Genomic DNA, 13,576 nt, shown 5'->3' on the forward strand with positions numbered 1-13,576 from the left:
GGAGGAGGAGGAGGAGGAGGAGGAGGAGGAGGAGGAGGAGGCTATCACAGGTACTAAACACAATGGCTATTTCTGCCACCACTGTCAGAGGCTGTATGTCTGTGAACACCAGTTGCTAGGAATCACATCTGGGAAGAACTTTGCTGCACTCTGGTCCTGCTTGTGAGCTTCCCATTGGCACCTGCTGCACAGTGTTCATTTGGTCTGGCAGATCTCTTCTTATTGACAGTTCTTCAAAACCTCAAGAATCAGACTCCAGAATACCTGGACAGGGTTGGGGCTTTGAAAACATATGGGGTTTTTATTTTTAAAAAAATCACACTTGTACCCCCTTTTAAATCCATATCAATGAAAAGAAAAGAACTCGCCCTGAAACTAACCTACAGGTGGTACCCAACACCAAGAAAATTAGTGTTAATACGCCAGGAACCTCATCAAAATGCTGGAGAGGGTGCAACTCCACAGCACATACCTCCACATGTGGTGGGAGTGCCCCAAAATCCAACCATTCTGGACAACAACCATACGAGAAATATGCAAGATAACCAAGCAAGTGCTAGAAATCACCCCAGAACTGGTCTTACTAAACCTCTTCCAAGACAATAATGTCCACATACACCACAAAGAACTCATAACCCACCTACTCTCAGCAGCCAGAAACACCATAAGCAGACTCTGGAAAGACCTGTCAGGAATAAGCATGGACCAGTGGTACCAAGTACCGGTAGTATGGGAAACAGCCCTACTAGAAAAACTAACCAGTAACCTGAAACTGACACGGGGACAAACAAGAAGACACCTTCACCCCGGTATGGTTCCCCTTCATCACACACACAGCCCAACAAGACAATGACCGACAACATACAAATCAATATGGCTAACCTGATCCAAAACACCCACCAACCCCACTCACACAGGAAACCAAAGATCACCAAAGCCAACCATAAATGCACAATCACACCCTACACCAACCCTGACCTTTAGAGAGACATTGCAATACCTTTGTAAATCAATAAAATCTTTAATAAAAATATTGTTTTTTAAAAAATCACACTTGTGGTGTGTCCTAGAAAAGTTTACGTTGCAATTGTAATATTCACCAGATCCACAAGAGGCAGAACAATACAGTAGTAAATTGTTTGATTTTTAACAGCTGAGGGGGGACTTGAGCCTGTTATTTGAGTTGGTGTTATGGGCTGGTTGGATGCAGAGGAATAGTGGGAGGAACCAGCTGGGGAACAACGAAAGGAAGAAGGCTCAGAGCCCAGGGAGTGGTGGTGGGAAGGCAATGAGTGGTCAGAGGGAGAAGACAGGGAAGAGGAGGTGAAGACAGGGAAGCGGAGTTCTCTCTGGAACTCCCTGCCTGTTGATATTAGGCAGGCACCTTCACCATGTGTTTCTCAGAGCAAACTCATTAGCTAACTCAGCCTTTGCCAATGTGTTGCCCTCTGATCTTTTTGGCTGTAGTGCCTATAGCGCCCAACAAGTGCTGTCTTGATGAAGTCTGATAAATAATGTATTTGTGTAGGCTGTTCTGCTCTCTTTGCTACAATAACTGGTCAATGGTCCTGTTTTTCTGGGTAAAATGCTTTTTGCTGAGAGTGTCTGCCATTATAGCTGCTTCTTTATAATCAATGGTTGTTTTGATGTTGGAATTTTGAACTAGGTAAATGTTTCTGAACTCAAAATAGGCATTGGTCACAGGCAGAGTGTTCCTTGACCTTCCGTCCTGCATTTGCTTCTCAGAAACATGCCTTGGTCTCCAGGTGGCACAATTAGGCACTTTGGCGTGGGTGAGAGCAGTAAATGGAGCATTCTAGGAAACCCCGAGAGACCAGCTGGTTATTTGACATATCCCTTTGGAGTTGACCCCGACTTTCTCTTTTATTTTTCTGCTGAGGCTCTGTAGTTCTTTTTCCTCCATGCATGGTTTTTGAAAGCTGCCACAGAGCACAGCATAATACATTTTTATTCCTTTTAGTGCTTTTGGAGGTCATGTGTTCCCTGCACTATTTCCTTTCTCAGAATCTTCTTCAGTATCTCTATATCCTGGTAAAAACACGGTGCCCTCCACCCACAGCACCCTAACCAGCAATTAGTCTGCTGTGCATCTTCTTGAATCTTGCTTGCGCTAATGCCCCCCCCTTTTTTTTCATTTTCATGTTTATCCCACTCTTCTTCCAACAAACTCAGGACTGTATGTACTGGGGTGTGGGCCAACTCTCCCATCATTGCCCAGCCAGCATGGCCACTGGTCAAGAATGATGGGAGTTTTAGGCAGCAAACACACCATTCATTTAAAGCGTGTGCGTGCACGCACCCCCCCCCCCGGAAAACTGTAATTTGTTAAGGGTTATGGGAATTGTAGCTCTGTGAAGGGTAAACTACAGTTCCCAGGATTCTTTGTGAAAATGTGTGTTAAATGTATCATGTGTACACATCTGGAGTCCGGCAATATATGGAGGGCAACTGGCTCTCCACCTGTGGTATATATGGTTTCTCCTCTGCCCCCATTTTGTTCTTACAACAGTCCTGTTAGGTAGGCTAAGCTGAGAGTGTGTGACTGGCCCAAGGTCATGCAGTAGCTTTGTGGCTAAGTGGGAATTCAAACCTGAGTCTCTCTGATGATTAATTTTAGTTGTTTGGTTTGGCATTTGTACTCCACCCCTCTGTAAAATACCCAAGGCGGCATACAACCCTGAGCAAAACGACACACCACAATGGCTCCTTCCCATTCATGACTCACTTCATGACGTTTGCTTTTAAATGCTATCAGCAGGGCTGTATTTCTACTTATGAAATCATCACATGCTTCTCAGGCATGGTAAGAATCCTCCTTGGTTATTCGTATTCTCTGTGGGTATTCCCCCCCCACACACATATAAATCTCTACCCATAATGAATTTCACTGTATTACAGGAGTGGGGAACCTGTGGTCCTCCAGTCATTGGACTCCAACTCCCATCACCCCTGACAATTGACTGTGATGGCAGGGGGCTGATGGGAGTTGGAGTCCAGCAACTTCTGGAGCCCACCATGCTCTCTATCTTTGCTGTACCATTTTGTACATTTGGCAGCCTTCTCAGGGAGCTGTATGGTTCCTAGCTGGGATGGCTTAGTTGGTCGAGCATGAGGCTCTTAATCTCAGGGTTGTGGGTTTGAGCCCCACATTGGGCAAAAGATTCCTGCATTGCGATACCCTCCAATATTTTTCTGATGAAAATAGGGATGTCCTATTCCACAACAACAACAATAATATTTATTGTGGTGTAGTGGTTAAGAGCGATAGTCCCGTAATCTGGGGAACCGGATTCGCGTCTCCGCTCCTCCACATTGCAGCTGCTGGGTGACCTTGGACCAGTCACACTTCTCTGAAGTCTCTCAGCCCCACTCACCTCACAGAGTGTTTGTTGTGGGGGAGGAAGGGAAAGGAGAATGTTAGCCGCTTTGAGACTCCTTCGGGTAGTGATAAAGCGGGATATCAAATCCAAACTCCTCTTCTTCTTCTTCTTCTTCTTCTTCTTCTTCTTCTTCTTCTTCCCCACCCATCTCACTGGGTTGCCCCAGCCACTCTGGGCAGCTTCCAACATATATAAAAACATAATAAAACATTAAACATTAAAAAACTTCGTTATACAGGGCTGCCTTCAGGTGGCTCGGGCGTCCGATAACTCCATACCCTCCAACATCTCTCCCATGAAAATAGGGACGTCCTAAGGAAAAGCGGGACATTCCAGGATCAGATCAGAAACTGGGACAGCTTCTGTAAATCCAGGACTGTCCCTGGAAAATAGGGACACCTGGAGGGTCTGTATTGCAGGGGGTTGGACTAGATCAGGCATAGGGAACCTTCGGCTCTCCAGATGTTTTGGCCTACAACTCCCATGATCCCTAGCTAACAGGACCAGTGGTCAGGGATGATGGGAATTGTAGTCCGAAACATCTGGAGAGCCGAAGGTTCCCTATGCCTGCACTAGATGATCCTCGCGGTCCCTTCCAACTCTACAATTCTATGATTCTATTATATGTGCTACATCAGGGATGGAGGGACATTTTTCATCCCAAGGGCTGCATTTCCTCCTCGTCAATCTTTTTTTTAAAAAAATAAAAAAATAAATTATTGAACAAATTTAAACAAAAGCATATTATCAAACAATATAACCAATTACATCCCCCCCTTCCCTCCCTCCCTCACCCTCCAAAGACTTTCCTCAGCTCCCCTCTCTGGTTTGTTTATGCATATTATTCTCTGCATGTTTTGAAGTTGTACATATCATTACCTTATCTATCGTATGTTCTACTAATAAATTTGTGGATGTTTAATCAAAACCTGCCAAGGAGTCCAAATCCTTTTGTTGATTTTTTAAATAGTTTGTAAAAAGTTCCCATTCTTCCTTGAAATCACAGTTGTCCTTCTCATGTAGTTTATATGTTAACTTTGCCAATTCTGCATAGCTCATCAGTTTTTCCTGCCACTGTTCTTTTGTTGGAGTTTCCTCATTCTTCCATCTTTGTGCTAAGAAGACTCTTGCCGCTGTTGTAGCATACATGAATAAGTTCTTTATTGTCCTTGGCAGATCTTGTCCTAAGATCCCTAACAAAAATGCTTCTGGTTTTTTTTTACAAATGTCATTTTGAACATTTTTTCAATTCATTATATATCATCTCCTCCTCCTTGTCAATCTTCTGAGGGCCATTTGTCTGTGGTAGGGAGGGCCAGAATCAAAAGTGGGAGGAGCAATGAATGCTTATTTCACTTTTGCGCATTAGTCTTGCATCTCTCTCTCTCTTTTTTTAAATATAATTTTTATTATTTTTACATTAAAACTACAATTAATACCACATTCAAACAAAAACTTTCTTACATTCATCCTTGGCTAACAAGCCATGACTTCCCTCAACCCCTTCACATGGCTTTCTAGTTTATAACTTAACATTATACTTCTTAAATCAACCATTGCTTACAACTATCAAACAAATTTTTTTTTTCTTACTACTATCCTACTTACAATGATAACTCTACAAATTAACTACAAAGCTTCTTGAAGTCCTATTAACGTATTCAATTGTAAATTGTCTTTTAAGTAATTCGTAAACTTTGACCAGTCTTTGATGAACTTCTGGTCCCGCTGCTCCCGGATTCTTCCTGTCAATTTGTCCATTTCTGCGTATTCAGTCAATTTCACTGTCCATTCTTCTACCGTCGGTAATTCATCTTGTTTCCATTTTTGTGCTAGAAGAATTCTAGCTGCAGCCACAGCGAATTGGGAAAGTCTAATATCCTTCTTTTCAATGTCTGTACCTACCATACCTAGTAAAAATGCTTCAGGCTTCTTAACAAAACTATATTTCAACAAGTCTTGCATCTCAAAGCAATATCAGAGATGGAGGCCACATTCTAGCCAAGGGAAAATGATCTGGGTGCAAAGCAGGACCTGTGAAGGGTGTGGTCGGAGGAGAGTTCCAAGCATCAGATAAAGAGATATGAGGGGCTGCACTTTGCCACTGGGTCTTAGGTACCTGGGAAGCGGGTGGCGCTGTGGTCTAAACCACAGAGCCTATGTTCAGTGGTTCGAATCCCCATAATGGGGTGAGCTCCCATTGCTCAGTCCCAGCTCTTGCCAACCTAGCAGTTCGAAAGCACGTCAAAAGTGCAAGTAGATAAATAGGTACCGCTCCAGCGGGAAGGTAAACGGCATTTCTGTGCACTGCTCTGCTTCGCCATAAGCGGCTTAGTCATGCTGGCCACATGATCCAGAAGCTATCTGCAGACAAATGCCGGCTCCCTCGGCCAGTAAAGCGAGATGAGCACTGCAACCCCAGAGTCGTTCGCGACTGAACTTAATGGTCAGGAGTCCCTTTACCTTTTACCTTAGGTACCTGCCCCCTATGCTGCTTTCACTCATGGGCCCCAGGCTGCAAAGGGTCAGTCCAAAACCTTAATCCTATCCTTTCATTGCGAGTCCCATGGACTGCAAGAAGATCAAACCTATCCATTCTTAAAGAAATCAGCCCTGAGTGCTCACTAGAAGGACAGATGCTGAAGTTGAGGCTCCAGTACTTTGGCCACCTCATGAGAAGAGAAGACTCCCTAGAAAAGACCCTGATGTTGGGAAAGATGGAGGGCACAAGGAGAAGGGGACGACAGAGGATGAGATGGTTGGACAGTGTTCTCGAAGCTACTAACATGAGTTTGGCCAAACTGCGAGAGGCAGTGAAGGATAGGCGCGCCTGGCGTGCTCTGGTCCATGGGGTCACGAAGAGTTGGACATGACTGAACGACTGAACAACAACATCCTTTCATTTGTATAGTGTTTCCTACCCTGCCCCCATTTCCTGGGTTTAGTGTCATTTGCAGATCCATGTTTTCATGGCTCCATCCCCTTTTGTTAAAACTGGCCTAGATACAGACCCAGCCATCTTTTCCTATTACACTAAGGATATTCATGGCCACTTTCTAGCCTAATCCTGTCAACAGTAAACTTTACTAGATCCCGGAGAGATGTGCTTCCAAGTAAGCAAGCTTAGACTAGCAGAGCTGCTGCCTTTTTATTAGTACTTTTCTCCCTACACACACACACACAGAGAGAGAGAGAGAGAGAGAGAGAGAGAGGAAAACAGTGTGGAACCGTGCCAGGATCTTAAAGAGCAGACTTGCTGGATCAGGCCAGCGTCCATCTGTCCAGTGTCCTACAGCCAGATGCCTCTGGAAACTCCCCAGCAGGGTAAGGAGGTGATGGCCTTCTTTTCTTCCTTGCTGTCACCGTTTGGCAGTCAGGGCTACAATTGCTTCTCAACATGAAGCTTCAGCTTGTCCCACTATTGTGGCAAAAAGCTGTGGAGAGATGCATTCGCTGCTGTCCTGCCAGATTCACCTTTGATCATTCCTTGGCTCCCCCCCCCCTTTGCTCAACTCCCCCACTCTGCTGTTGGTGTGACATGACACAACTCTTCTTTGTGCAACTGGGGCTGGATCCGTGTTTCTGTTTCTGCCTCCTGGCTTAGGACATCAGGTGACAGCAGAGAACCCCCAGCCTTTGTTCTGTCACCTTTCTCCATATATATCTCCCCTCTCCCCACCTTCTGAAGGGAGCCAGTGTGATGCCGTGGTTAGATTGTTGGACTTGGACCAGGGTGGCTTGGGTTCCAGTCCCCTCCATGAACCATGAAGCTCACAGGTGACCTTGCACCGTTCATTGTTTGACAACCCAGATAATTGTCTCATACCTTTTATCACTGTGCTCTGCAGGAGATGGTGTCCTGCAGATACCAGCTTATCAGGAGGTCCATTCCTTGCAGTATATGAATTGGGCTTTTCATGTAACTTCATCCACATTTTGGAACTGCCTCCATTGCCTTTTCAAAGTCTGTTTAAGATGTCCCCCTTTCAAGAAGTCTTTCAAGTGGTGCTTGCTATTATGGCAGTTACCTCAATTAGTATCTGTCTTGAATTTGAAATTGTTTTTATATGGGTCACTTTTAACTCTGGGTGTGGGTGGGTGTATAATGGTTTTTATATGTGCTATTGAACTGATTTTATGTATGTATGCATTTGCTTCATAAAATTTATATGCAAACAAAACAACAACCACCTTGAAACATGCAAGGTTAAAATACCAAAACAGATTAAAATTCACACCCGCTTTTCTGGGTAGGCTTGACTAAACTTGGTTTTCCCCAGGAAGAAGGAAAGAATACAGTGAAGGCGCCTGCTTGATCTCAATAGGGAGGGAGTTCCAATGTGTAGGTGCTGCCACACCAAACAATTGAGTTCCTGCAAATGCAGAATGGGCTTTATGTAGCACTTGAAGTATTGCCAACTCTGTTGACTAAAACAATTGAGTGGGTATGTGTCAGTCAAGGCGATCTTGTTGGTAAACTGGTCCCAAGTTGTTAAGGACTTAAAATACTAACAACAACACCTTGAACTTGGCCCAGTAGCAAAACGGCAACCAGTGCAGATCTCTTAGCACAGGTGACAAGGCCTGACTTCTGTCAGCAATTGTGCTGCAGCATTCTGCACTAACTCCAGCTTCTGGATAAAACATGAGGGAAGCCCCACGTAGAATGCATAATCTAGTCTTGAGGTAACTATTGCATGAAGTACTGTGGCAAGGCTATTCTGCTGTAGGTATGTTCGTGGCTATCAAACCAGCTGTAGTTGGTAAAAGGCAGTACTAGCCATTGATGCTACCTGAGCGATAGAGTTGGATCCAGAAGCACTCCAAACTATGAGCCTGTTCTTTCAGGGACAGAGCAACCTCATCCAGAGTGGATAACTGACCAGTTTCTTGGACAGAGGAGCTACTCATCCCACAGTGCTTCTACCTTGCCAGGATCCAAGCTCAGCTTGTTTTTCTTCATCCATTTCCCCATTGTATCCAGGCTGCATGGCCCATCCTGATTCAGTTGTAATTGAGAAATAGAACTGAGTGCCATCTGCATTTTCCCCAGGCCCCTAATGATTGTTCACAACAGATATATAGATGTTAAATAGCACTGGAGTTAAGATAGCCCCCTGTGCAGGGGCGGAGCAAGGGCAGGGCGTTGGGGGCGGTCCGCCCTGTGTTCCACCCTGGAAGGGGTGACACTCGGGGCTGCGGCCCCGCCACCACGACTGGCGACTCCCAAGCCGAGCCCCGCCGCCGGCAGAAACCTCGCTCAGCGTGGCGGGGCTGGGCTTGCTCGCTCAGCCGGCATGCGCTCTCCCTTCCTGCTGCTGGATACAATGGGGAGGGGCAGAGGGGAGGGGCAGGATAGCAAGGGGTGTCACACCAGTCACAAGCATGATGCCACCTCGCTGGCCTGCCCCTCGCCTCCGTGGCACATGTGCTGTTTGTCCTGACGCGTGCGTCGTGACGTCACAACGCACATGTCAGGATGCAGGGACGCTGCGGAGCACCACCCCGCCCCCGGGGGTGCCTCCACGTTTGCTGCCTCGGGCAGCCAAGCGGCACCGTTCACCACTGCCCCAGTGACACCCCATAGCATAGCCACCAGGGGGCCAAAAGGCACTCTCCCAAAGCTGTAAGATTGGAATCGCTGTAGTATGGTGCCCCCAAGTTCTCATTCCCTGGAACTGGTCCAGGAGAATACCATGGTTTATGGTATCAAATGCCGACAAGAGATCAAGAAGCAGGAACTCTCTGCAAAGGTCATCCATCAAGGCTTGATCAAGGTGGACTTAGTTCTGAACCCAGATTGGAAAGGATCTAAATAATCTGTGTCCTCCAAGAATGTATGCAATTGATTTACATTTGGCTTTATTGTGTTTTGAAACTTGTTTTGAGTTGCTGCATCGGAAGCAATTCATACATGAAATAAAGCATGGTAATAGCAATAACATAACCAACATCTTAGGGATGTTGTAAGGATAAAGTGGAGTTGAGGGTAGGAGTGCAGCTGTACACACCACCCTTGAGCTGGTGACTAGACAGAGCCTTTTTGGTTGTGGCACCATATCTTTGGAAAGCTCTCCCAGGGAGACCTGCCTAGCATGTACTCTGATGCTTTTTAAGGCATCTGGACCTTTTAAAAATCTGTTCTTAACCTAACTCTGGTTTTAATGCTGGCTACCCACTTCTCTTCTTGTTATACCTGGTTCCATGTTTCTTTCTGTTCCTGTTTCCCCCCCCCCCATTTTTTACATTTGCCACCTGGGAAACATAGGAAGCTGCCTTATGGCAGGTCAGCTTATTTGTCCATCTGCAACTGATACTATTGCCGTCATCATCTTAAATCTGAAAATGGTGGGGATTGAACCTGGGACCTTCTGCATTCCAAGCAAGGGTTCCGCCACAAAGCAGTGGTCCCTGAAGTTTCTTTGGGAAAGAAAGGTGGTTATGCAATGTGTCAATTAAAGAAATAAACTAAGGTCCTCCCTCTGTGCCATCAGACCAGTGTCCCCCTATATGCTTAATGGTGTCTCAGTGGCCAGCTTCTAATTCACCAGCCCAGCACAGACCAACTGTTCAGAGATGCTGGGGACGGATGGCTTGGCCACATTGCTTATTGCTGCCCCTTCCTGATTCCTCTGCTTATCCTTCCCCTATTGTGTTTTTCTTGCCCCTTCTCTCATGGCCGTTGCCCCCTGAAGCATCCCTCCCCATTTTTTATGTGAGCTCAGAATCCCATAGAAGCTTTCCCTGGTCTGCAACTTCTTCACAGCCGCACCAGGGACAATCTGCCCATTCGGCTGGAAACCAGGCTGAGATGGGGAGCTCTTCAGGGTCCTGAGTGCCGCCCTGAGCATCTCAGGGAGATTGAATGAGCAACAAGAATGGGAGGCAGTGGCCTGGATGGAAGGGATGTGACAAGGCCTTTCAGCAGCACACGGCTCTGTCCTCAGGGACCAACCTGTTCCCCCTTGGGCAGGGAAAATCTCTTCCAATGGCTGGCAGAATCCAGGGCAGCATTCATCAGCCAGCCTCTTGCCATCTGAATGGCAGTGGCCATATTACTCACACACACACCCGGAATGCATGTGTACATCCTGGCTGTGTTCTCTGGAGGTGCCTTGGGCCTCTTCCACCCACGCCCCTTCTGTGCATGTTAAAACTCCATTGCCCTGGCTTTTGGCAATGTCGACCATGCCAAAATCAGGGGCAGCTTATTTTGTTCTCGGGAATGCTCTTGGTGCCCCACGAAGCTGCTTTATATGGAGTCAGAGCGTAGGCATGTGCAGCCCAATTCAAGGTGCAGACAATAGAGACCACATCTCCGTCCTTAATACCCTATTAGGTAATAATGCAAGTAGAAGGGTCCCTCTTAATTGTTCCTTTTCAAAATTACTTTTCCATTTTTGCATTTTACAACATTTCAACAACAAAAAATAAATCGAAACAAATGCAACCTGCATTTTCTTCCGACTTCTCCCCCCCTGTAATCCCTTACTTTATATCGTAATCTTACTGCATAACCAATTCAAACCTATTTACAAATTTACGTTATTTCTTACTGCTTGTGTTTATGTCAATCCTGCTAACGTTCTAAAATTGTTTACCATTTGTCTTCATATATTCAACAATTCCCCCCCCCATTCTGCTAAAAATAAGTCTCTCATCTTGATCTCTTATTCTTCTGGTAAGTTTTGCCATCTCTGCTTATTCCATCAGTTTTAATTGTCTTTCATTGGAACTGCTTCTGCTTTCCATTTTTATGCATATATCATTTGGGTAGCCCCCTCTTAGTTGTTCCACTTCTCTTAGAATTGGGGGGGGGGGCTGCCTAGGAGAGGGAATGTCCTGCAGCAACCCCTAAGATGTAGGTCTCCGTGCGCCTGGCACCTTCGCTAGGCATCTGGGGTGGGTACTGAAGGCTCACCTATTTTCCCTGGCTTTTGAGATGTGCATCTTTAGGACCTACTTTTCTCTGTGGTTGTAAGATGTTTCTACAATATTTTAATATTGTGAAGTGTATTTAATAATGTGTAACCTGTAATTCTTGTAACCCACCCACTTTAAGGTGAAAGACAGGTTAATAATAATAATAATAATAATAATAATAATAATAATGGCTTTGACAGGCAGTGGCTCTCACAGTTAGAGAAAGGTCTTCTTCATCACTTCCCAGCTGGTCCTGGAGGCTTGAACCCAGGATCTTCTGCTTGCAAAGTATGCTCTTAACCACTGTGCAAGCCTCCCTCCTCCTCACTTATCTTCAGCAGGTTCTTGTGCTGAACAGCTCCCAGCTGCTTAGTCAGAAGAGAGATGTAGCCCTGGGTTGGGGCGGGGACGGGTTTACAATCCAAAGGGGTTTTGGGGGGGCGGGGGGGCGGGGGGCGGGGAGGGAAGGTCAGACTTGCATTGTACTCAACTGTCTGTGGTTTTAAGAAGGCCATGAACATGTTTTAATTTTTGCCAGCTTTTTGATCCACCAGGTGTGGAGAGCTGGAAATTTTCTTTTCGTTTTTTAGAGTTACTATGAAAAACTGGCTCCTGTGCTATTTATTATATACGTTTAGTATTTCAATAATGCATGTTTAAATGTACTTTTAAATTGCTCTTTGAACAGATTTTTTTTTTAATTACAGTTGCTTGGAATGACTGGAAAGCAGGGCTAGAAATTCAGAAATAAATGGCAAATCATTTTTTTATTTTTGTTGTTGTTGTTGTTGTTGCAAAAACATTACCCTACAGTACAGGATTCAACTCTCTCTTTTCATTTGCTTTAGAAGGGAAGGAGGGTAAATTGGCTCAGCACATGCATTGTATGTGAATGGTGTTATATCCAGCTACCTGCACCAGCAGTTCTTGTTGCAGTTATCATTATTATGATTGATGCAATAATTGATTGTCTTTCACACCCCATGTCTCAAGACAATGTACAAAATGCAGTAAAAAGCAGTTAAAAAATCAACACAGAAAACAGCAGATGAAAAACAATACCAAGTAGCAGAGATCTTTTCATCCAGCCAAGACGGCTTGTTGGAACAAAAATATATTCAGTTGTTTCTGGGAAATGCTAGTGATGGACACATCGACTCAGGAATTCTGTTCCATAGAACAGGGGCATGTTTGCAGCCCTGCTCTGGGTTACAAGGACTTTTGGTAACAAGTCCGACGAGAATCACTGCCTGGGGCTGGAGAACTAGCAATCAGAGTATACTTGCCTTCCTCAACCTGGTGCCCTCCAGCTTTTTGGACTACAATTCCCATCATCCCCAGCCAGCATGACTGATGGGAGTGGTAGTCCAAAATGGCCAAGCTTGTTGGGGATGATGGGAGTTGTAGTCCGACAAATATCTGAAGGCCCTGGGTTAAAGAACCTGGGGTAAGGCGGTTCCTTGTAATCCATATCCGGAAAGCTTTCGGTTGGTTCCTAAGAGGCGGGGTAATTGCTGGACTGGGAGCGAAAGGTGGGTTGATTTCCTGCTGTTGCACAATAGTGAAGCTGGGGGAATTTGCTTCCTGGGGAGAACTGTAGGTGGGAATGTGGCTTTTCTGGTGGGGGCAGATTGAGTGGTTGCAGGAAGCCATTCTGGGAAGGGAGGGCCTGGCCGCCTGGGTCGATTTGGTTGAAGGGATGTAGCTTAGTGGTGGATCACCTGCCTTCAAAAGTTCTCATATTCAGTCCCTGGCAATTCCTGGTATGGCTGGGAGAGAACCCTCCCTGAAACTCTGGAGAGATGCTGCCTGCCAGTGCAGACAACTGTGGGCTAGATGGACCTGCAGTCGGGCTCAGTTCTTATCATGGGAATTTAAATGAACAACCGTGGCTTTTTCTTTTTGTCTCTCTTTCAGGCCAGCCCCTCACCCATTATTGTGAACACAGAAACCCTGGAGCCTGCCCTCTCTGTAAGTCTGCTTCTTTTCTTGTGCGGTTTGTGCCTTGTCCACAGGGTCCCACAAGGTCCTGTGAAGGGAAGGAAGTTTCTCTTCCTTGCCAACAGTGGTACGGGGCTCATTGCTGAAGGTGAAACTAAGCTTTATACCACCCAGGTCAAACACCCACTTCGGCACACACACCCAAGACGCATTTGCATACACACCCACCCACTCAGGCTGCACTTGGGGCACAAACCAGGCTAGTCCCCCCTTCCCCGTAGCTAGGGCACAGATCATTGCACAAATCCTGT

The 13,576-nt window shown here is 45.9% G+C and overlaps 1 protein-coding gene across 8 annotated transcripts in view; it reads left to right on the forward strand.

The window, feature by feature from the left end:
* The window catches only part of DLG3 (discs large MAGUK scaffold protein 3), a 116,345-nt gene that overhangs the window by 45,896 nt on the left and 56,873 nt on the right, over window positions 1–13,576 (forward strand). For all 8 annotated transcript variants that reach the window (XM_033138156.1, XM_033138152.1, XM_033138155.1 and 5 more), the window contains one exon: window positions 13,242–13,295. In XM_033138156.1, coding sequence (XP_032994047.1) covers window positions 13,242–13,295 — 54 coding nt within the window. The remainder of the gene's footprint in view (window positions 1–13,241; window positions 13,296–13,576) is intronic.

This window comes from Lacerta agilis, chromosome Z (assembly GCF_009819535.1).
Source record: "Lacerta agilis isolate rLacAgi1 chromosome Z, rLacAgi1.pri, whole genome shotgun sequence".
Lineage (NCBI taxonomy): Eukaryota > Metazoa > Chordata > Lepidosauria > Squamata > Lacertidae > Lacerta > Lacerta agilis.